General features: G+C 45.1%; 2 protein-coding genes across 2 annotated transcripts in view; one reads left to right on the top strand and one right to left on the bottom strand.

Annotated features, from left to right (window-relative positions):
* Positions 1 to 10413, top strand: part of Ccn4 (cellular communication network factor 4) — a 29422-nt gene extending 19009 nt beyond the window's left edge. The window contains exons 3-5 of the mRNA XM_028773295.1: positions 2980 to 3240; positions 7625 to 7818; positions 9518 to 10413. Of these exons, the coding sequence (XP_028629128.1) occupies positions 2980 to 3240; positions 7625 to 7818; positions 9518 to 9817 (755 nt within the window). The 3' untranslated portion in view covers positions 9818 to 10413. The remainder of the gene's footprint in view (positions 1 to 2979; positions 3241 to 7624; positions 7819 to 9517) is intronic.
* An 8884-nt stretch (positions 10414 to 19297) lies between these two features.
* Ndrg1 (N-myc downstream regulated 1) overlaps positions 19298 to 25246 on the bottom strand; it is a 43243-nt gene continuing 37294 nt past the window's right edge. Inside the window, exons 15-16 of the mRNA XM_028773242.1 lie at positions 24225 to 24276; positions 19298 to 21105 (exon numbers count right to left, since the gene is read on the bottom strand). Coding sequence (XP_028629075.1) covers positions 20864 to 21105; positions 24225 to 24276 — 294 coding nt within the window. The 3' untranslated portion in view covers positions 19298 to 20863. The remainder of the gene's footprint in view (positions 21106 to 24224; positions 24277 to 25246) is intronic.

Genomic DNA, 25246 nt, shown 5'->3' with positions numbered 1-25246 from the left:
GCTAAAGGAGGGAAAGGAAACTGTAGCATGATGCTTGGGGTTAGAAAACCTGAGCTGGAGTCCAACCCTTTTAAACCTCAGAGTCCTCAATAAGGGTAACGTGATGAAAAGTGGGGACCCCTGTGGGAAGTCACGCCTCATGCTTAGATATAGTAGGAACTTAGTGGAGGCCAGTGGTCCAGGCATGTGTGTGCCTCTATCCACCCATCTGCCCTCTGACTCAGAATAATATGAAGGTGAGGGTTATAGGACACAAGTCATAGTCCTACTCCCACAAGGCCACAGATGGTGAGGGGCATGAAGGTCCCAGTAAAGGAGCATGGTGGCTTGGTGGTTGCAAGTCTTTTAACTATAAGAAGGCTGGCTAGGTCTTACCTGAATTTTCAAATGAGGTTAGAGAGGCACTGGTGGCTTCCCCTTCACCCAAGACCAGTCCCCTGGGAAAGTAGAAAGGCTCTATGTGCACAAAGAGGGGCTCCACCTCTGCTGATGGATAATGCATGGTCATCACAGTCCTGATCTCCCCTGGCTCTATGTAGGTCAGTTTCATCAGCTGCCCATGTGTCCACATTAACCAGTCTACAAAGATGGCATTTCCAAGCGCAATAGTACTTGACTTTGGTTGCTCACTAGACTCGTATAGAAGGCTTTAAAGAATACCAACACTGAGGAAAGCAGTGCCTCAGCATCTAGGCCTGTCTCCTGCTATGTAGCCTGGGTATCAGCATTTTTACAGATTGCTCTGTGAGTTTCTGTAAACTGATGGAAGGAAGGATGGATTGCTTTGCCATTGACTACAGAGCCCAGGACTGATGTCTTTATGGATGAGGGCAGAACATAAGCTTCAGTCTTCTCACCACAAACACACACACACACACATAAAGAGAGAGAGAGAGAGAGAGAGAGAGAGAGAGAGAGAGAGAGAGAGATTGATTTATATCCTCATGCACATATCTGTCTACACAACATAAACACATGTCTATGTAAGCAAATACATATACAAACTAGTATATGTGTATGCACATTCACATGTACACATATGCACATATACATCTTCCTGACATTTGAGGGAGTGGTAAGATGACCCAGGATGCAAGATTCAAGGGTCTCCTCACATCCTGCTTCCTGTTTCCTCTTCCTGATCATCTTCCTTCCTCTCCTCTCATCTCCCTCTTCTTTTGGTGTCAGGTAGAAGGAAGGAGGCTGTGAGTTTGCTGTTTCCACTCTGTCATTCACCAGCTCTTTGAGCCAGTGAATCCCTTCCTCTCCTCTCCCAGACCTCTCCTATCCCTGTGAAGTAAACAAAGTTCTCCTGATGAAGTCATCATTGGAGACCTGGGTGAGATCATGGACCAGAAGCTGTGTCAACGTTTGCCAGCACCTGCTTCCTGGCTATTCTGAAAATGGTGGCAACGGAGAGATAGATGTACACACCCTGAGAATGCTGTTCATTGGCCAGCTTGCACACCAATGTCACCTTGCTGAGACTGTTTTGCTAGACACAGCAATGGAAGCAACAATGTGTTTCCTCACAAAAAAATGTGCCATGAAACACAGTCTTTACTCTTGGCTGGTATCTTGATGCTTACTGACAGCTACCACCCCCACCAATCCCAGAGACAGGACAGAGTTCTGCAATCAGTAGATTCTTAACTGCCCCTCCTCTGTGGGCATTCTTGCTGTCTCAGGACCCTCTGCCTACAGTTGCAGATGCTAGCTCCAAGGAGCACATAGCAAGCACCAAGGTTAAAATCTGACCCAGTGGTTAGGCAAGCCACAGGAGGCCAGCTTGCATAACCAACTACATAGTCATATCTCATGTCTAATGAAGACTTCAATCCCAATTTCAGCTCCTCCAGAGATGATGGAAGATCTCATTTTCTGGGACAGAGTACAGAGTGCTGGAAGTCTTCCTTGACTCCTGAGAGTCTTTGTAAATGTGTCTGGAAGCTGAGCTTTCTCATTGCTTTGGTTTGAGAAGCCACCAAACTCTGCTTGGGTCACTGAGGTGTCGTCTTGTGGCCCTTTCCTACCTATTGTGTACTTAGTACAAGTTTTCTTGTGAAATATATAATTCATCTCATTCATTCAAGTTACTTATTGAACACCTACTTGTGCCTAGAAGAATTCTAGACACTGACAGTTCTGCATCTTTCTCTGAGACAAAAGGAAGCTGCATCTGATCTTTCCCAACACACACCCTTTTCTTTCTCCCTTCCTGCCCTCCACCCCAATCTCCCAAGCCTGTTCCACCATCAGGCTCTTACACCTATAGCTGTCCTCCTTAGAAGGAAGAATGTCATCAGCACCTGGGCTGCCTTCCTCTCTTTCTAGTCTTTGCGGAAGGAAGTCCTCTCACATCCATAGGATCTTCCTGGTCCACTTGCTCTCAGTCTCCAGCCACGTGTACACCCAACATCCCCTCCCTGTTTCCTTATCTTCCAACACTTATCACTAGTGGCTATCACTGTCAAATATCACTGGACCATCTCCCTACTTTATGGTGAGATCTTCAAGGACTAGTCCACTGTTGTTTTGTCCAGTATTGGGTTCCCAGCTCCACAGTCAGTACTGAGGAAGGCAGCCCACTTCATTCCTAGGTTCTGGTTTCCTGTGTATGCCTTCTTCCTTTGGACAGTCATGCACCAGTGCCAGTGTTGGGAACACTGTAGGATAAAAATGTCTGAGCTCCAGCACTAGGGTACTAGACCCTCCAGCCAGGTCTTCAGTGGCTGTCCCCTGATGTCACAAAGCACCTTCACAGTACCCCCTCTCCTTTTCTCCCTGTTGTGCCTTATCTCTTCATCTGACCCTCTCTTTGTCCTTGGGGTACAGTCAGCTGATACGTGGGCCAGGCCCTCTTTCCTCACATGAGTGATTTCTTGGCATGGCATCTTAGGCAGAGGGAAACTGCCCGGAAGTAGTTTGGCACGGAGCCCTTGCCTCCTGGCCTGACATGTCTGCCACCTGTGTTTGCAGAGGTGGTCGGTGTGGGCTGTGTCCTGGACGGCGTGCGCTACACCAATGGCGAGTCCTTCCAGCCCAACTGCAGGTACAACTGCACCTGCATCGATGGCACGGTGGGCTGCACCCCGCTATGCCTGAGCCCCAGGCCCCCACGCCTCTGGTGCCGCCAGCCCCGGCACGTGAGAGTCCCTGGCCAGTGCTGTGAGCAGTGGGTGTGTGACGATGATGCAAGGAGGCCACGCCAGACTGCACTGCTGGACACCAGAGCCTTTGGTAAGTGTGGGCAGGGGCAGTGGAGTCCCTGCATATCACAGAGCCCCAAAATTCCTAAAGGCCTTCATAAATCAAGCCCCCAGGCCATTACCCTCTCCACAACCCAACAGTTGTATGACTTTGGAGAAGTGCTGTCTGGAACCCAGATTCCCCACATATAAAATGCAAATGACACCAACTTTCCTGCCTAGCTTATGGGTTTCTCCCTGTTTAAAAGCCTGGCATGACATTTGCAATCCTCTATTATTTTATTAAAGTATCTCAGGGCGTGGGTAGGGACCTAGAAAGAAGCACAGGTGGCAGGGCCTAGGACCTTTCAGATAACTCAAGGATTCTATTGCTATGGTCATATGAGCAGATGAAACTTTATCTAGGTAAGCCAGATAAGAAGTCCTGTTAGGGGGGACAGGGATGTGATTTATTCATCACTGCCTACTGGAGCTTGGTGCGTTTGCCAGATATTTGGAAAATACCCAGCTGGTGTTTGCAGAGGTAGCCACATAGGTGTTTGGCTATGGGTGCCTGGATAGATGCGTGAATAGATAGCAGTTAGATGATGGGTGTGTGCTGCACCAGCAATTTATGGATGTGTAGATAGATGCATAGAGAAGAAATGGCGGGAGAAGGGAAGGAAAGTAGATAGATGGATATAAGATGAATGAGTGGGTGGAAGGATGGATGGATAGCTAAATCAATGGGTATATGTGAATGCATGCATGGAGAGTAAATGGTTATAGAATAGATGAAAAACAGATACGTGGAATAAGATAGATGGATAGGTCAATGATAGAAGATAGATAGATAGATAGATAGATAGATAGATATAGAGATAGAAGATAGATAGATAGATAGAAGATAGATAGAAGATAGATAGATAGAAGATAGATAGTTAAATAGATAGATAGTAGATAGATAGATAGATAGATAGATAGATAGATAGAAAGATAGATGGATAGATGATAGATAGATAGATAGATAGAAGATAGGTGATAGATAGATAGATAGATAGATAGAAGATAGATAGATAGATAGATAGATAGTAGATAGATAATTACAATGAATGGATGGGTGATAGATGGGCAGATAGAGAATAGATATACACAGGTGGTATCTGAGTAGATGATAATGGTGGATATTTATGCATAGTTACACTTTTGAACTAGGACAGAGGGGACAACAGCGAGGAAAAGATAAGGGCAAGAAGCAGTGCTGCAGGACACCTCAAAGCCTGGCCTATGTGCTGAACATGGTGTAGTGGGAGGAATGCAGGGTGGCTCCTGGGGCTGGCCACTGCCCAGGAGAGAATACAACAAAGGAGCATGTTTAGGGAGATGGTGGGCTGCTTGGCATGAGCAGGCTGAGTTTGAGGAGCGCTCAGAGAGAGAAATGTCCAGTGAGGACAACCTCACAGGGGGAGTCCCACAGGAAGAGAGCTCTGCTTAAAGCAGCTTCTGGCCTTTAATATGTCCTGGGAATAGCACATACAGTGAGATGGAAGAGGCTGGAGTAGAGGTCTGGGGAGAGTGACTTTTGAGGAGTGGACAAGAGAAGAGGAGGCCAGGGACTATGAAGAGACAGAATCTGGGGAAATGAGGAGAGTCCAAGAGAATCTGACACAGTGGCCACAGAATGCAGACACTGTTAGAGGAAAATGCCTCTGAGGCAGGTGACCCCAAAGGACAGAAGACTGCTTACCACTGTGCTTTGGGGGTGCTAATGTTTTTAAAATGTCTAAGTATGTGTGTGGGTTTACTCAGAGCCTGTGGAGAGCTGTGTTCTTGCCCTTCGTGCCAGCAGCACTTAGGAGTAAAAGGTTTTTTGGGGTTGGGGTGGGGGGTTGTGGGGAGAGGGCCATTACAGGCTTGACAGCATCCCTAGTGAGTCCCTTTAGATGACAGCCAACACCTCCCCAAGTTGTGACCATCTGAAACAACTCCGGACCTTAACAAATGTGACTTATGGAAGATCAATGTATCGAGATGAAAGCCAGTAGCAGGGAAGGTTTGGTCCCTGGTAGTTCAGGGAAGCATGACAGCTCCTCCCACTAAACCTGCCTTCAGTATAGTACAATAGTCCCTGGGTGGTGGAGGGAGGCAGAGGCTGCCTGCCCATTGTGTGTGACCCAGTGACCCAGTTCTTAGCCATCCCAGGCAGAGGCCCGGCAGCAGCGGTATGGAGGAGACTCAGAAACCAAAGCTCTTTATCCTCTCATCCTCCCTGACAAATCCCTCCCTCCTAGCCTGCTACAGGCTCCCAGCCAGCTCATCCCAGACTGCCCGCTTCTGTCCTTGGATGCCTCCATTGCTTTCTCCCTTCTGTGTGTGGGTGCCCTCCCTATCTCACTCCCAGATTCACTCACCAGCAATGTTTGCTGCATACCTGCCAGCTCCAGGGACTGTATGAAGAGCTCTGTGTTACCCTAAATAGAAACCTCGTCTGCCTGGTGTGTTTTCCCTCTCTTCCTCCCCCCATATTTTGATTACCTTGTCTGTCCCTATTCTCATTCTCTCCTGTCTGTCTGTCTGTCTGTCTGTCTGTCTCTCTCTCTCTCTCTCTCTCTCTCTCTCTCTCTCTCTCTGTCTCTCTCTCTGTCTCTCCATCTCTCTGTCTCTCTCCATCGCTCTGTCTCTGTGTCTCTCTTTGTGTCTCTCTCTCATTCTCCCTCTGTCTCTCTGTCTCTTTGTTTCTCTCCCAACCCTTCCTCCCCTTCTTATGAGTACAGAGGTGGGATGTCTGTCTGTCTGTCTGTCTGTCTGTCTGTTCCATCTTTTTGTAGGCTGTTCTGCCTCACCTGCCATCTATCTGCCTGTCTCCCTCCGTAGCTCACCACTCTCCCCTGCTCACCTCTGGCTAAGCATGCGCTGATCAGATGCTGGGCTCTATGTTCATAGGACCAGCTAGGGGAAATAATACAATGGGTCCATAGTTGAGTAACAGGACTGGCTAGCATGTACAGGGATTCACTAAGCCAGGGACATCTGATGCACTGTTACATGTATGATTCTGTCCTCTCAGACCCCAGGCCTGGCAATGCTGTTCTTGATCTCTTTAATATTAGGGAACTGAGGCCTATAGGTGAGAGCCAGCTCACTGGATCACACAACTTGCAAACTAGTGTAGTGCAGAGCGACGAACCCAGGAAGTGTGACACAGAAGGCTATGGCCTCTTCAGCTCCCCTGCTCTGAAATTATTGATATGGGATGTCAGGTGGTAGGATGTGGGACTCACCTTTGATCTTTCACATATATACTTCATTTCTGAGGGGTTGTAGGATGGACAGTATCCTTTTTTAACAGATCTTGCTCAGTATCTTGCAGATGCATGGCATAAACTCAGTCAAAATCTACACCCTTTTCCGGTAGCCCCACAAGGTAGATATCCTTCTAATGCGATGACTAAGGACCAGTAAGATGTGGACGTCCACTGTATTGCTTACTATTCTGGTTGCTATAACAAAATACTTCAGGCAATACTTAAAAGGAATTTAAGAGAGAAAGGGTTTATTTTGCTTTACATTTTAAGAAGAGATGCAGGGGCAAAAGAGGTGGCTTGGGTTTCAAGAGTGTTTGCTGCTCTTCCAAGGGACATGAGTTTGGTTCCCAGCACTTATACCTACCTGGTGGTTCACAACTGCCTGTAACACCAGTTCCAGGGGTTCAAATGCCCTCTTCTGGTCACCACTACAAGGACAAGCATACACATGGCATACACACACAGACATAGAAACAGATACACAGGTAAAAATAAATATAAAAATAAAATCCCACTTTAATGAAGACCAAGAAAAAAAAAAGAGAGAGATTCCATCCATTGTAATGAGAAAGGTAACAGGGGCAGGAGGGGGTTTCTGGTTATGTGGCATCCTTCTTGAAGGAGGGAGAGATGAATATTGGTGCACAACTTACTTTCTCCTTTGTAGTCAGTCTGGAACCCCACTCCATGTCCATAGTTAAGGTGGGTCTTCTCAGTTCACTTAACCCAATGTAGAAAATTCTTGCCAGACACACCTGAAGGTCCGTCTTCCAGGTGGTTCTAGACCCTGTCCAGTTGACAGTCAATAGAACCATCATAGAGACCTGGGGTCTACTCAGCTCTAATGATGAGATTTTTTTTCTGTGGTTTTATGTTGTATCTCTCGGTCAGAAAATAAAATGTTAAGGATGAGAATACAATCCCCCTGCCTGGGTGTCTGTGGTGAGGAACTGCCCAATTCTGTGTCTGTCTCTGTCTCTTTGTCTTAATCATTCACCAATCTACTGGTCTCTCTGACTCTTTCTGAGTCTCATGAACTCTAAATGGTTTTTTTTTATGGTAATAGTGAGGGCTGAGGGAGCTTATGGAGGCTACAGACTCATGGGTACTCATTCTGGTGTCCCTCTACAGCAGCTTTGGGCACAGTGGAACAACGGTTTGAGAACTGCATAGCCTACACTAGTCCCTGGAGCCCCTGCTCAACCACCTGTGGCCTAGGCATCTCAACTCGGATCTCTAACGTCAATGCCCGGTGCTGGCCAGAGCAGGAGAGCCGCCTCTGCAACCTGCGGCCATGCGATGTGGACATCCTACCACACATCAAGGTAAATCCAGGGTAAGGGTAGGCCCTTGGGCAGGTATAAGCATAGTGAGCATGTATAGCTGGCTCAAGCCTGACCACTAACCTTCTTTGGAGTCACTTATAAGATGGAACTAATAAAAGGGGCCTGGCAGGCCTGGGACTGAGGTTGCTAGGCTAGTTCAGGATAAAGGCTTTTGTAGTTTCCATCCTATCAGAAGCAAGGTCACTCCACGGGGATATCAGGAGCCATCCAGTGTGTTCTCTGTGTATTGTGATTCTGCGGGACCTGCCCCATCTTTCCTCCCATTGGCTTCCCACATCCATCGACATAGGCACAGGACAGCTACTTGGGCAATGTGAGGACTATGAACTAGAGCTTGAAACACATGGGGTCAAATGCCTTTCTGCTGTTAGAGTTTGAAGCTGCAGCCAGTCTCTGGCTATCGTTAAGCTTCAGTACCTTTCCCATGAGTATAACATTGGTATTAATTCCTGAATCCCTCCCAGCTTTGAAAGTCTAAGATGATACAAGTACAGCATCAAGGACATTGATACTAAACTGCAAAAGGCTGACTTCAGCCCTGGGCTTTAGGTTTGGGTCTTCCTTGTCTAACTAAATACCCTTAGTGCTTGGCCCACCTGATGTCATATCAAGCAAAGAGAACTTATCAGGGCTCATCCCTGGCTCTGTTTGTGGATGGAGCAGAGTAGGTTCTTCAGATGCTGAGAAAAGGCTGCCCTGCTTCCCAGTACCATCACTAGACATGGGGCTTGCCCCTTATCCTTAATGGAGCATCTTGGATGGATACATACTTCCCTTTCTACTCTTCACACTCTGCTCTGCTGACCTTTGGTGCCAGCAGATCCTTATTGAATGTCTCCTAATTGGAAGTATGTGTGTGAAAGACCCAGTATAAGGAACAATAAGAACAAGGACCCTAACCTAGGCTCTAAAAATTTATCACACGTCTGTGCCCTTCACTGGAAGCTCACGATTCCTCTCCTATCTCCATGATCATCTACCCTAGGTAGGTTCCCCCAATTGGATAATCTGCATGCCCCACCCATAGTGGATGTGCTCTGAGACCAGCTCTGTTATGGTGCTGATAATAGAACCTAACATTGGCATAGGGCATTAAGTAATTGCCTACTGTATACCAGCTTCAAGGTTATATTAGCAAGATACAGAAAGAAGCTCAAGTATCAAGGAGCCCACAGCCCCATGGAAGGATAGAATTGTATTTGAATAATGTCAATGCTATTGAAAATGCTGTATGACGATAGTATGTTTGAGAAAGAGAGCCAGTGGGGTAGAGGGGACAGATGAGAGCAAAATATGCCTCTGCTTATTCAAGGAGTACCATGTTGGCTCAGCCACTTGCTAGCTGGGAAGCTTGGTTAGCTAAAAGAGGCTTCTTATGCTGATGACACTAACATATGGGTACCAAAAATGCAAAAAATCAGGAGAGATGGGTGACCGCTAGCTGTGATATCTGAGCTCAGCATGGTAATGCCCTTCTGCAATAGTCAGTTTACCTGTGTCATGTGGCAAGGCCTTGTTTAGTTGGCTGATGTCCTTCCTTGCTTAAAGATTCTGTGAATCTGGAACACAGATGATGCTTGCCCATGCACAGTGAAGGGAAGGGAGGATTCGGTGCTTAGAGGGAGTGAGGTGGCTATACATCACCAGTACTAACCAAGGCTCCTTTCCCTTCCTGAAGGCAGGGAAGAAATGCCTAGCTGTGTACCAGCCAGAGGAGGCCACGAACTTCACTCTTGCAGGCTGTGTCAGCACACGCACCTATCGACCAAAGTACTGTGGAGTCTGTACTGACAATAGGTGTTGCATCCCCTACAAGTCCAAGACCATCAGTGTGGATTTCCAGTGTCCAGAGGGGCCGGGTTTCTCTCGACAGGTCCTATGGATTAATGCTTGCTTCTGCAACCTGAGCTGCAGGAATCCTAACGATATCTTTGCTGACTTGCAATCTTACCCTGACTTTGCAGAGATTGCCAATTAGGTTGGTGTGTGGCTTGGGGTTCAGCTCCATGGTGTAAAGCAGCCAGAACCTCTGGGACCCAGGACTTCCCACTTGAGCCTTATTTCATCTACTTCCTTCTCGATTCTGAATTCCCTGATCCTGACTCTCAGTTTCTGTTCCTGTTTTGACCATCCCAATGGCCTGCTGCTCAGGCTAAGACAATGGGTCCCTCCTTGGGGACATTCTACATCACTCCAAAGAAAACACATCTCTGAACTGTTCACAATGAAAGTCAAGCCTGACCCAGCCAGTCTGACTCCAGCCTCTGCAAGTTGTCAGAAATCCTTATAGGACTCTCCAAGGAAAAGTATCAGCTGAGGAACCAATATCATAGACTTCTTCAGATGCCAAGCCTGAGGATGTTGGGACCCTTTCAGACAGATGGATGGGATCGGGGATACAGGCATAAGCTATCATCCCTTGCCAAACGATACTATCCTGAGTATTTCTGCCTACAACATACCAAAAGTGCTCTCGTTCCAAAGATCTGTATATCACAAGTCATCTAACATTTTTCAGGTGAAGACAATAGTTGTACCATTTTGATGTGCAGTTCAAAATCATTTTAAGAAGAAAATGAAAAGAATGCCATTTTCACTAACCTGGGCAATTTTTCCCCTCACCTCATACAGTATGAAGGGCTCAAATTAGGTTCATGTTGGTGAAAAATGTAATTTGAGAAGTTTTATTTTTGTGGGTAGATGGCAGTACCCAATTCATCTCATAGGGATGGGGCAAGGCCAGCCAATCACACAAGCCACAGCTAGTCAGGTCACTGAATCTGCTGCTGATCAAGTTCTTAGAACAATTAGCAAAATCTCTCCCTGGGATTCATGGGAGTTGGTAGGGACATTAGGGTGACTTGTCTATCGTCTCAAAAACAGTGGAATCTAAAACAGTGGAATGATGGAAGATGTCCTCATGGGCCTTAGAAGATTCTTTTGAAGTCTACACCAGACCTAACATATGCATCAAACAAACAAATGGATTACCCTCTCTGGCCTAAGTAGCCTCTAGGAAGAGTAGTAAGGCCACAATAGTTCCAGGACACATCTCTTTTGTTTCAGTGACCTACTTCACAGCCTTAGTGTCTGTGACGAAAAACAACTCAGTTTTCTAATCTGAAGACGAAAGTTGACCAGCCATGTAGAAATGGAGATCTATTTAACCTCAGTAAACACTGAAGAGTTTGTAAGCTGAAGAAAGAGATTTTTCCTAAGTAGTGAGGTTGTTACCTATTTTAGCAGTAGAATGTAAAATTTCCTGTCATCATTCTCTTATTGGGTTTGTTCTACATGCTACCCATTGTTCTCAATATTTGCTACACATTTGCTCATTGAAACTTTGTGATAACACAGAGGGCTTCCCTTCATGATTTCTGTTTTTGACACTGTGAAATATAAGTTCAAAGAGGCTAAGAAATTCAAAGTCATATATCTGGAGATCCATAGCCCAGATAGATATTACCTTCATATTTCCTCTTTGCTCTTGGACCTTCCAAACATGTCAGGGCAGGAAAGTATACAGAAGTCATCAACTTGCCCTCTTAATATTGTCTCTCTAGCCCCTTTCATACCAGAGAAAGAGTATGTCTAGGTACTAAAGAGCCAAACTAAACTGGACAGAAAAGGGCATGCACAACATTCCCTGTGGTCCTCCTGCCCTGCAGTCAGAACCAGCTTACAGTATACTTCTTTTTATAAGATGATTCAGTTTGCCCCACACCACACATGGTGGGCATACGGGAGAACTGTACACACACACACACACATACACAGAGAGAGAGAGAGAGAGAGAGAGAGAGAGAGAGAGATTCATAAGTAGGAAAGGGGACTTTGGATTTCCTCCTCCTTCCTGCAACTTCCCAAAGGCCTGTCCTTATACACGGCAAACAGTGGTGCTCACGATATATTTAAGGAAGAAAATACTCGATATACAGATACTCCTATTTTTCCTTAGAAGACTTTTCTTCCAGAATCTCATCTTACCAGTGAAAATCCTCTCTTAAACGTGGCTTAGTATTTTGAATAAATGTATGTTCATATGTGTATACAAGCTTGCATGTAAAGATAAATTACCATTGTGGATTATCAATTATGTAAATGTTATGTGTATCATGTTAGATTTTCTTAGATTGCAAAAATCTGTCTTAATAGCTAACTCTGTAAGAACTTCCATAGGAGCCATAAGCTAAGGTCTTACCAGGTATCCATTCTCATTTGGGAAACTGAGCTGAGCATCTTCAATCAAAGGAGTTAGGGTGATCATTGGAAATAGGAGAAGGGGGACAGAATAGCTCCATTATTGTTAAGAAATGGACCTAGCATACATAAGGACCAGAGGAACCAATGGCCTTAGAACCAAGGGAAAAAGACTTGGATGTAATATAAGGAAGCTCTTTCTAATAGTCAGAAACAGCCTGTAATGATATGGCCTGGTTCAAGGAAAGTTAAGAATATCAACTATAGTTAAAAACAAAAGTCCATTTATCGATAGCTTATTTGGTGCTAAGCCCTATGGTCCATTTTATCAGGTTATCAGTTAGCAGAGCCATGCTCAGTACACAACCTTTCTCTATTCAATAAATAAACTCTGAAGCTCAAAGGCACCGAGGAGCTGAAGCTCAGACACATGTTTGGTCCACTCTTAATCAGGGGAAGAGTGCTTGACAGAACCTAAATGACTATTACTGGAGACTCACATTTGCAAGTCTTTAGAAGCCCCAGTCCCAGTCCAACCCCAAATGCATAGAAACTAAAGAATCAATGAAGATGAGCTAACCTTCAGTGAAGAAGTTCACTGTTGCGCCAAGAGTGAATTTCTTGGATATGCTTACTCATTGGATAGGGAGACCTGAGCTTGTGAACCTGCAGCTTACTAAACCTTACAATTAGAATTTGGGGAGCCCTAAGCAAGCACCAACCAAGACTGCTATTCAGTGCTTTACTGACATAGTTTACTTAATCCTTTCAGTGAGCCCAAAAGTCAGGGCATTACCACTGCCCATTTGAGGGCTGAGAAAGCAAAGCCTCCAGGAGTTAAGTGATTTGCTCAAGTTCTTGCCAGCCGAGGCACTGCAGACAAACTTCGAAGCCCAGTATCATGTGATACACCCATGCCATCTCTTCTGACACCCAGCCCATTTTCCTGTTCCTAAACCAAAGGCTTCAGAGTCACCAGAGTCAAGTCACAGGACAGTGCAGAAATTCTAACTTTGAGGGTGATTAGAGATTGATCAAAGAAAGTAATTTCAAACAATATGATTGCTTGAAACCACCCTAATAAATTCTGATCTACATATGCATAGAGATAGTGGAGAACATTACAGCCTGTGACCGTAGTGTTGACTTCTGTCACTTCTTTTTAAAGACTTGGTTTTTGACTCAAAGGAACCACAGTGACAGCCCTGAATGGTTGAGAAGCAGAAGGCCATGATTAGCTGTGTGTCCCTGCATATGTATGTGTGTATATTTGTATGTACGTATCTATTTTCAAACTGTGATTGAGTATTTAAATATTCCTACTGCCATTTTGTAAGTGAATACACATGAAGAAATTCCTTTGAATTTCTTAATAGAAGAGAGCCAGCCCTTGGGCGGCCTGTCACGTTTTACCACATTCCTCCTTTTTCTCATGATCTGTGTAGCAGGGAATGTGCTTGTTCAACCATGATGAGTTTTCATTGTTCAAATTCGTTGTTTACAGCTTTTCTCCTTAAAGCAATAAATCATCAACAAAAAGTAACTTCTTTGATTTGGTGGGTTTTCTTTTTCCTAAATTCTGTTATTAGGAGGCAAAGATCGAGAGCTGGATGTGTTCAATCAATGTGTGTTAACCAATTAAGTCCCAGATATTGGATAGAGAAGGAATAAAAATGACTTAAATATTTGAAGATGAGCCTAGAAACATAGATTCTGGAGCCCAGAGGATGCCAGTTTGGGGACAGACTTGAACAAACGTCTACTCATCCCAGATAGGGACTCCATCATAGACCAAAGTAGAGATAAGACCAAAGCCTGACTTGATGGACCAGTTACTTACAGGAGTCTAGATTAGAGGTTATTCACAGAAATGGGTATGACATAGGGCTGCTGCATCAACAGAAAATGCACGCCAGCATGAGTGGCATCTCAGGGGAGTAGGACTTTTCCTACTCGCTGTATGACCTGAAGGCCGCTCAACAGGTCAGAGCATCTCTCTTGGGCAGCTCAGTGGATTCGTCTTTTTAAGGGACCTGCTGATGAGCCTGTTTTAGACAGTTAAATTGGCCATTGTTTCCTTTAGTAATTCTATTTCCTTAGGCTTAGTCGCGGAGACTTGTGTTTCTGGTTAGTTTTAGGGACTTTTTGAGTATCCTGAGTCATTTGCTTCTTGACTCTTAGATTTTATTTTATTTTTTAATCTGAAGAACAAGCCAGCCCTTGAGGCTTATCAAGTCTCTTTTATAACTTCCTGTATTTTAACAAGCTTTGAGCTTTGGAGAAAATGTTACATAACAACCAGAGTTGCCAATATACCTAGGCTTAAAGATAAGCATAAATAGTAGGGGGAATTTTAGCATGCAGTCCTCCATTCGAATGCTTGCTCATTTATTAAACAGCTTGCTACATTCTTAACTAGATGTTGGGTACCTTGAGGTCAGGGCCATGACTACATAGCACAGTGTCAGGGACATGGTGGGACTGGTGAGATGAACAGATGAACAGAGAGTATCTATTACATACTGTCCTCAGTACCAAAGGGAGCACAGAGAAGCATAAAGCAGGCTGCAAGGTGTCATGGAAACAGATCTGCCATTAGTGCTCAGCTGGGTCTTAAAACACTGTGCTCCTTTCTGGCGTGCCTCACCTCAGTTGCCTCAACTGGGGAACTCACAAAATGATAACACCTACCTCTTGGCAGAGTGCACCTTGCATGTTTGATTTTTAAACAAAGGGCTGGCATAAAAGTAAGAGGTTTACCTTGCAAGCCCGAGGGACCTAAGTTTGATATCCTAGAGCCCACATTAAGAACAAAAATCTGACCATGGCATCGGATGCTTATAATTCCAATGCTTGGGGAGCCGATACAGGTGGATTCCTGGGACTCACTGGGTAGACAGTCAATTTGAATTGACAAAACCCAAGCTCATGAGAGACTGCCTGGAAAGGACAATGTGGGTGACAACTGAGGAACGACAACTGATATTGACTCCTGGCCGCCACATGCACTCACACACCTCTGCATATCCAGCCATGTGCATCTCCATGGACACTAGCTGAGTTGTTTAATAGCAAACAGGGTTGTCATCTGGCTTATAGTAAGAATTGACATCAATGTATGCATCTATACATTTCAAGTTGTCATTATTTGAGGAAATAAACATGAGTTGTCATCAACATTTAGTGGCGCTCTTTCACTCTACTGAGAAATGGCTTAATCACAGAATGATCTTCATGGTTGTATTTCTGTTTAAAGTTGTAACTCTGCGTTTACTGATCAGCCTCTCTAAGGAAGAGTATGGTAGTCCTTTCTATACAACGTGGTACTGCTTAGCCATACGAGCAGCTGTGCTGATGGCTCTGACGGGGGATCTGAATGATTCTCTTAAGTGCTTCTAGTCCATTCTTCCCAAAGCAAACAATATCACAATGCAGATCAGGGGGAGACCTAGAAGAGTCACATGACTTGTTTCCATTAACACCTCTATGCCCAAGCACAGGTTTTCTTCTTCTCAGAAAGACTCTCTATCTTACCCCCATGCAGATATCTTACTCCCATGCAGATATCTTACTCCCATGCAGATATCTTACCCCCATGCAGATATTCATTGCCATTCCATTCACAAAAGCCAGGGAATGGAAATAGCCTTAAAGCCCATCAGCAAATGAATGGAGAGGGGAAAAGTGCTACATATGCACAATAAAATTTTACTTATCCGTAAGAAAAACAAAAAGCTGGAATTTTCTGGGTAACAAATGGAATTAGAAAATATAATGACTGAGGCTCAGATAGAGAAATGTCATGTATTTTCTCTCATGTATGGATCTAGCTTCTAAGTGTTCATATGTGTATTTATATAGGAATTGAGTGTATATAGATTGATTCCAGGAAACCAGAAAGAGGGCCCTGAAAGGGGAAATAGGCCTTAATGCAGAGAATTGGGGAGGGTGACAGATACGTGTAATATGAAACTCAAAAGCAGAATGCTGGAGGTAGAAGAGGATAAGGGGATGAAGGTGAGGAAATTGTGGAGAAGAGAGTGTGGAAGAAAAACAACTGAAACTAAGTATAAAAGAAAGTGCTACAAGGAAACCTGCCTTGTGAAATGATCAAAATATAAAGTAGAATTTAAAACACCTTTGTAGTTGCAGTCCGGAGTTCTGTGTGTGCATCAGACTCAGAGGAAATGAATGGACTTTATTCAATATTACTCAGTATTATCTAGCTGAGATTGGAGAAAATGAGACCTGAAGAAAATTGTAAAAACATATATGGTGATTGTTACGTAGGGTGATTGTGTCATCCTGCTCTGTATTATCTATCTATCTATCTATCTATCTATCTATCTATCTATCTATCTATCATCTATCTACCTATCTATCTATCTATCATCTATCATCCACTTACCTCTTCAAACTTTAGTGACACTGTGTACTTATAAATTCACGTCCTACTGGAATCTGGGCTCTTTCTATCATGTGTGGATTCTAAGGAGATGCTGGCAGAGTCTTCTCACCATTTGGTACACTCTATAAAACATCCCTCAGGCTCTCTACTCTAAGCCTCATTATTCTGGCTATTATATAATACCAAAAAAATGTGGGTTTCTTCATCCATTTCAGCAGAAAGAGCAAAAGCTGCTGCTAGAATCAGGCTCACTGGTAATATAAGAAATGCAAGCAGAGGAGAGGGAGAGTAACCCAAAACCACATCAAAGCTATTGTGTCTTGCAAGTCTGAGCAGGACCATTTAATGGAAGAACAAAGGCACCTAGGGCCAGTGAAAACCTTTCAAGCCCACATTGCTGGTCCCTAGAGCTCACTGATGTTCCACCATCCCTAGACATTGATAGGTGAGAGTGTGAGCCAGTCTTGTACTTAAGATTTACAGGCAGGTAGGTAATAAACCACTGGAAATGAGTGGTCAAGCCATTCAGCCTCTCTGAGTTTTGAAAACTACTCTTTCTGGGGAGTGAAGACTCCCTTGGAGCTCACTGGCCAGCCAGTCTAGCCAAATCTATGAGTCCGGGGTTCAGTAAAGACTCTGACTCAAAGAATAAGGTGGAGAGCAATGAAGGGAGCTCTGTGCCGTTGACCTCAGGCCTTCAAGCACATGCACACCCGTACACACAGAAATGTGCGCACAATAAATATAATACAAATTCTTAAAAAATAAATCAGCATTTCATGAATGTGAAAAAAGTAAGATAATAAGCAGTATGCAGCAGCACTCTTCATAGCTGCAAATCTCCTTGCTTCTTAGGAATCCTAGACATCCAGGGATCACTTTTCAGCACAGCAATGAGTGACAGTGGGTTTTATACCCATGGACTTGACTGTCAGTCCTATGATGTCACGGTCAATTCATCAACTCAACTGCACTGATTCTTTGGACCCTGTCTTAGTTACTTTTCTATTGCTATTACAAAACACCATCACCAAGGCTCACCTGAGATCTGTGTAAGGTTTTCCTCAGCTGGAGGATGGCCACAGAAGTCAAGGGCCCTTTCTTACGCAGGTACACTTTTGTGCTCTTGGGCTAGAGGATAATCTGTGCTGTTGCTCTGTTTTACTTATTTCTGAGACACGACATCTCTTTGGCCTGGAATTCATCAAGTAGGCTAAGCTAACTGGCCAGAGCACCCCAGTGATCTTCTTATCTCTACCTCTCCAGCACTGGGGTTGCAAGCATGTACCATCATAAACATTTTATGTGTGTAGATGTTTTGCCTGCATGTCTGCACCACATGTGTGTTCTGTGCCTGTGTAGGGAGGGTGTTGATCCCAAGAGTTGGAGTTACAGACATTTATAAGCTACCATGTGGGTGCTACAAGTTGAACTGGGTGCTCTAGAACAATAGCTAATGTTCTTAAACACTGATCCTGCTACCTGGCTTTCTTTTTTAATGTGAGTTATGGGGAGTTGAATTCAGAATGTCACACTTGCAATGGAAGTATTTTACCAACTGAGCCATCTTCCGAGCCTTCAAGTGTCTTTGTTGTATCATGTCAAGGGCCACATCACAGCAGAGGTGAGATATACCTTAGTCCCAGCCAGCGTCATCATCTATGCTAGGATGCCAAGGAGCTCCTCTGCTTTTCCTCCTCACTTTCTCAGAAGCAAATTACTTAGCACACAACACTCGCCCTCCTACAGGCTCCCAACTGTTACTTTATGGCCTCCCATAAACAATCATCTGTATGGGAAATAGATTCCTCAGATGGAGAGGCACCCTCAGACAAACTAACCCTGGGTAGCACTGTAAGACTCTAGCGAGCAGAGCCTTAGTTTACCGGAGACCTCCTGAGTGAACCATGCCAAGCAGAGAATCACTCCAAAAAGCCAGAGGAATTTTTCATGTTCCAGCATGCTGGAGCCATCTTGCAGCCCAAAAGGAGAGGTGACCTCACGCTGCTCATTCAGTGAGCTTTTATATAGTCCTTAGGGCAAGGACCTCCCTTGTCTGTGAGTGGCCAATGGTCCGTTGTCCATGTGCTCTGCCCGCCCCCCACCTGCAGGTCAGTCCCCACACCCTGTGGTTTAAGGAATATTAATTAGCCTCTGCCTTCCGGAGGAGAGGGGTGCCTAAGCATTCTATGACCTTTCTCTTCCAGGAGGGAAAGGGTCTAATGGAATTTTCCTCTTCAGCACCAGGTAAGCAAACATATTGGTGGGACTGTCTCAAAAGCAATAAAAATAGACAGCAATACAGAAAGACACCCAACACCAACCTCAGGCCACCAAATGTACACACAGGTTCAACATGCACACAACACATTCATACCGAACATACAACGCAAACATTTCCCATGGGATGTGAAACAGGAGTCAGTTTTAGCTATATGCTTCCCTCTTCTTCCAGCTTGAAAAATGCTCTCTCATCACTATAGTAACCCACTAATAGATGCCTGGTGTGTGTGGCGAGGCTGACTGCACGCTGGATTCTTTATTACAGAAAAAGATTTGTTTGACTGCTTATGTAGAAATAGTGATAGTTTAGATATATTAGGCTATATGGATGCCTGAATTATGTTCACCAGTTTCTTCTTTCTTTAATATCACTACCAGAAAGCTTAGAAACCTATGTGACAGGCAGTGCCATATCTACTGGTCAGCATCATTCTGTGGTAAAGAACTCCAACAGCAAGGGGCACACAGCAGGGCCTCTGGGTGTCAAGGGGAAAGCTCCACTCCTTCCTGTTCCACAAAGTCACACACACCATTTCCGTTATAGGAAAACGAAAAGACACAAGCCACTGCAAAGTTACAAATTTATTGGTCTGGAAATAAATACAAACATCTCATTAAGAAACTGCCCTGGAAAGACATATACAGTGATTTCTTGTCAGCATTCAGTCACCCTGGCCTGGATCCCTGATCTTTCTACACAAGGTCAGTGGAAGGCTCCATGGTAGGAGTTGGCAGGTAAACTGATTCCTTGTCTCTCTCTCTCTCTCATGTCACCTACATGGCATGACTTTCCTCTAGCAACTCCAAGATCGTGGACCTCAGCAGGCCTTGAGGGCTGACTCCCAATGGTCAAGTGTCTCTGATCTAATCACATTTCCTATAGGAAAAGTCCAAAGTTAGCCACAGTAAGAATCAAAAGGCAGTAGTATGGAGCATGGGCGTTAGGCTGGCATTGCTTAGAGAGGCCAATGCTACAAACCCAGTCAGCAGGAGGGGCAGGAGAGGGAAGCAAAGTTCCCATGGAATGTACAGAATCCAAAACTAGTCCTTCCTCCACCAGAACATATCGTTCTCTCTGAAGAACCAGCAGTGGGCCAGCTGAGAGACATTCGGCCAACAAGCTTAAAGTCAATGCCAGATATCAATAATGGGAGATGAAGTTGGACTCAGTCACACTAGAGTCCAGATCACAAGCTGGTGTTCACTGAAATCCACACCCACCAGGTTCTAGCACTTGGTCCTAACATTAGTGTCAAATGCCATGCCCATTCTATTCCTACCCTTCCCGTGCCTAGAGACCTCTCCCAAGTAAGGACCACTGTCACCTGCTGGGTTCTCCCTCTGCCTCAAAGAATGCAATTACAAATCCAAACCATCTTCCCCAGGGGCAAAGACATCATCCAGTCATTCACACTGTGGAATGGGAGCCAGGAACAGTGGGGCACAAAGACTGCATCGCAAGAGCTTTAAACCACTGACGCCCCATATTTCCTAAATCACTTTCTCTATGGAGCCAGGAGTTTGTTACCAGTTTCCCTTGCATGGTAAAAGGTTGTCAGAAAAATGGGCTGTGGGTTTCAGCATCCAGAACTTTAAAATCAATTCCTTCAAGTGAGCTGAGTAGACTTGTTTTTCCTCTCCCTGCCCTAGCTTCCGCCTCTTTCTTTCCCTTTCTTGTTTTCCCTACTTAAAATAAGGCGCCCAACTTTCCTGCCTCTCTCTCCTTTCAAAACAGAAGTGTGTTTCCAGGAATGAGTTTAGTGGGGAGGAAACAGGAAGTAGGCAGGCTGGCAAAATGCCCGTGAACCAGGATGCTGGATCAGCCTGGGCTTGGAGCCAGGCAGTGTTACAGCTATGTATTTCTTAGTTTTGGCAGTTTGGTGTCTGAGGGTAGAGAGAGTGTCTACCAGACCACTTGTTAGCAGAACAGAACACTGAACTGCTTCTTGCCTTTGGTCCACCACCACCCACCCTGGTCCCAGGAGGCAGCCTGAACAGCCTGGGTCTGCCCCCGCCAGAGTTCATTCTTACAAAAGCAGCTTTAGATTAATACCGCATTAGCGTAGGGTGGCAGGCAAGGGTTGGGGGCTAAGGGAGAAACCACCAGTCCAGGACGACTGATGCACAGACTGCTTAGCAGGACACCTCCATGGACTTGGGCCCGGCATTGTTCCCGGTGGCACCCGAGTTGGGGGTGATGTTGAGACGGGCATCCTCACTGGTGTGGGAGCGGCTACGGGACCCCTCACTGGTGTGAGAGCGGCTTCGGGGGCCCTCACTGGTATGGGAGCGGCTACGGGTGCCCTCCAGGGATGTGACACTGGAGCCGGAGGCTGTGCGGGACCGCATCAGGCGAGTCATGCTGGCAGAAGGCACTGGGAACACAGAAGACAATATGGTTAGGATACAGGAAGCCTCTACAAGGATGGGACTCTACCCCTGTGTGCCAGCCATGATACTATCCTAAGAGCCCACCACTTCTTTATTGTCTTCATCCTTGGACCCATCCACCTTCCGTGCCACTCACAAAGGGGATAGTAAGGTCCAAGGTGTGGGAAAGGCATATAACAATCACATGGCAAGAGACCTGAGCCATGACTTGGGTCTGAACCCCAATTTGTTATGTGCTTATTAGCTAGGTAACAACCAGATCTTCCTGATATCCAGTTGGCAAAATGAAGACTATTGTGTGAGCATGTAACCTCCTGTCAAGTGTACTGTCAGTAGGCAGTATAAAGTGGAAGCCAGCAAGGCTGGCTGGTTCCTGCAGATCCCAAAAAGGACCCCCAGGTCTCCTCACATGGTTCCTGAAGAAATGTTAGCAGTCTGTCTTTCTGCCTTCCCAAAGCCTGCTAGCTCTCAAACCCTAGCAAGACCAAAACTGCGCATGCCACAGTAGATGACTGACAGAATGGGATACAAGACGATCCTCCTATCTGGGGTTGCAGTGTTCCCCAAATTCATGCTCTCCTGAAACCTCAGAATATGACCTTGTTTAGAATACTTAGTTTAGAGATAGTTAAGATAAGGTTCTTCTGGATTAGGATAATCCCTAATCCAAAGGCCAATATCCTTAATAAGAAAACAAGAGAGGGCCAGCCCATATGGATAGAGAGATTGGTGTACTGCAGCCACAAGCCACAGAAGACCTATGATATATAGTCAGCAGAATCCAGCAGGCAAGAAAGGGCCTTGGGAAGTAAGCCCAGCCCTGTCCAAGCCTTGACCTCAGATTTGCAGTCTCTGAACTTGTGGGAAAAAATGCATTCCTGATAATTAAGAACCTTATCTGTGGGAATCTCTTAGGTTACTTATTGGGGTGACTAATGCCACACCCCAATGAAGCACTGCCCTAGATTAGACAAGGACTAATTGGATTAGTCCTTGCTCCTTTAAGTCCTTTGTTCCTTAAAGAATCAGTGTTGTTTCTGGTTTGTCTGCCTGTCTGACTGACTTTCTTTCTTCCTTTCTTTCTTTCTTCCTTTCTTTCTTTCTTTCTTTTTCTTTCTTTCTCTCTTTCTTCCTTCCTTCCTTCCTTCCTTCCTTTCTTTCTTTCCTTCCTTCCTTCTTTTCCTTTCTTTCCTTTCTTTCTGTTTTTTTGTTGTTATTGTTGTTGTCTATTCATTTTTTGTTTCAAGTAATGTTCCATTTATCCCAGGCTGGCCTCAAACTCTCTATGTAGCTGGGAAGACCTTGAATTCAGAATCCTTCTACTTCTTCATTCCAAATGCTGAGATAACAGAAGTATGCCATCTCAGAACAGCCTATTTTTAATTGAGAAAGAATGAGGGTCAGTGCACATCTGTGGCCCATGTGTTTGTTCCTGAATCTCTGTTTCTCCACCAAAATCTCTGAGTCCTGATGATCTCACCAGGAAATGACAACTTCCCATGACACCAGACACACAATGGACTAGTCTTCTGAGGCCAGCATCACAGGCGGACAGTCTGTGAGCTGGAATCTTCTCTCAGCAATGCCTTTGGGCCTGTGTCTCTCCCTTTTATTTTCTCCTAGATCTATGGGAAGATTGTCTAACTAAACTGAGGGGACAGATGGAAGACAAATTTTGGGAATAAGTAAGGCCTTGCTTTTATTTGGTTTCCTCCCTGAATACACAGCCAACGAGCTATGATCCACACTCAGCAAGGGAAACCCAACTACAGAGGAGTTCTCTTCCATATCCACCAGGGAAAGCAGGCTGTGGAAGAAGGGCCACAGGCAAATGGGCTTTGTTGGACAGAGACACCTAGCAACAGGATCTTGTCTAAGGCACTCGTATTAGGCTGCTTCACTCTGTCCTACTTGGAAGCAGGCAAGGTGAAGGCTCATATGAAGATTATAGCTTCACCAAATAGGCCCACCATTTCTAAATGGGTAGGTGGTTTCCAGAAGAAACACAAAGTTAGACTTTTCCAGTCAAGAAGAATGTATGGACTGTAACTCCAAGCAGTACGCAGGAAAAAAAACTGAGTAGGACTGCTCTGAGACAGAGCAACAACTAGCAACTAGCATGACAATGAGTGTAATCAAGGCTGCTGCCCAGCCAAGCTCCTAGTAAGAGTCTGGCAATTCTGAAAATAGAGGCTTCCTGAATGACAAACTCACTCTAAGTTTGAAGCAGGAAGCAATCAGTCCTTGTAGCAGGTTGCCCAGTCCTTCAGTTCCCTCATATAATGATTTAGCAAAGAAGCACCCTCCCTTCAATCTCAGGCACTCTGGTCTCCCTCTTACACAGGACACTGGCTCAATCAACCTTCAACCTCTCTGTGGCCTGCTTAGACCCTCCCTTGTAGGATTATTGTTATGGTTAAAGGAGAAAAAAAATTACAAATCTTATGTCACCATTATCATCCCCACTATTGCTACAACGGCTGGTCTCCTGTGCAAGCATATAAACATTCCTTGTTCAGCTGTTGGTTATTGGCTTTGTTGTTGTTGTTTGCTTTTTGGTTGTTGTTGTTGTTGTTGGAAGTGGTGGTGTTTAAAGGAATAGTCCTAGCCTAGAACAGTGGTTCCTGTCTGTAATCATAGCACTTGGGAGACTGAGGCAGGAGGGCTATTATGAGTTCAAAGACTAGCCTTGTCAATAAGGATTTTGTCTCATTCTTGCACCAAATGCTTTTTAAATAGTTCTCGTGCAAAGCTAAATAAATGTCAGATGCGAAGCAACTTCTTCTGGTTGTGTGTGAGTGTGTGTGTGTGTGTGTGTGTGTATGTGTGACTGAACACATGTTGAGGTCCTCTGAGAACATACAACCCTTCTGGCATTTCTAGGACAGCATCTTAGTTTGTTGTGTGATATGCACAGTACAGTAACCAAACTGGGTACTGATCCATTCCTCATTCAGCCATGTGTGATTGTTTCTACTCCTTTCTTAGACTTGCCTAATGCTTAAGAGCTGAAGCCAACCAAGATGACAAAGCCCTCTCCAGCCTCCACTGGCTATGACATTACCACCCCAACACCTATCTGTGCCCAAAGTGTTATACTCACTGTATCCCATGCCCTGCACAAAGTACTTGAAGGCCTCAGCAAGCTTGGCGGGCTGTAGGAGAGAAAGAGAGAGACATCAATGGCCGGAGATACAGACCATCATGGGCCACCTGCACCTGCAGCCCAGAGCTTTGGCCCAAGATGGAGCCACCACATGTGAACAGGGAAAGCATAGAGACAGAAGAAAAAACAAGGATGGTTATGGGGACCAGAATCAGCTTTAGCCAGACACAAACAGCTTAAATGTGCCTCATGGTTGAAAAAGCAAGGATAACTTACAAGATTTCTGAGTCAATATCCTCAACTGAGTATAAGGTCAAGCCACATTCTATGCTCACAGCCCAGTGTCATGAGCTACATGGCCTGCTTGGGATTCTGCCCAACCATCTCCAGGAAACCTGACACCATCCTTACAGGACCAGTACTCCTAAGTGCATGTGACACAGATGAACAAACAGGGTAGCAGCTGCCTGGATCCGTGGACCAAAACTAGTAAGTGTAGGTTGAATGGATGAACTGGAGGTCTCCATGTCAGAAACCCTTGTGCCTAAGGTAGTTCACATCAGGTTGATGGTAAGATGGTTGAGTGAGTAGAAGGAAGGATGGTGATGGGGGAATAGTAGAAAGAGGAAAGGGTGAAAAGAAAGGATGGGAGATAGAGAAATGGTGGGAAGGATAGTGGGATAGAGAGATGGAAGAAGAAAAGGATTATGAAAGGAGGGAGGGCTAGATAAATGGAGGGACACAGAGAGAAGGGTGGAGAGATGGGAAGATGGCAGGAAGGAAGGAGGGAAGAAGAGATGGTGGGAAGGAAGAAGTGATGGAGATGGAGGGAAGGACAAAGGTAGGGAAGTGGGGAAGAAACAAAGAAGGAAGGACTGGAACAAGGGACAAAGAAGGAAGTGGTATAAAAGGTCAGACTGTGCATTGACTGGTAGATAAAAATAAAGTTGAGAAAGAGGGAAAGGATGGGTAGGAGAAGAAATGAAAGAAAGACAGGATAGGAGGAAAGATGAATGAAA

Source organism: Grammomys surdaster, unplaced genomic scaffold, assembly GCF_004785775.1.
Source record: "Grammomys surdaster isolate TR1022 unplaced genomic scaffold, NIH_TR_1.0 224, whole genome shotgun sequence".
Classification (NCBI taxonomy): domain Eukaryota; kingdom Metazoa; phylum Chordata; class Mammalia; order Rodentia; family Muridae; genus Grammomys; species Grammomys surdaster.
The sequence above is the reverse complement of the archived record's forward strand: the minus strand, read 5'-3'. Positions and strand labels throughout refer to the sequence as shown.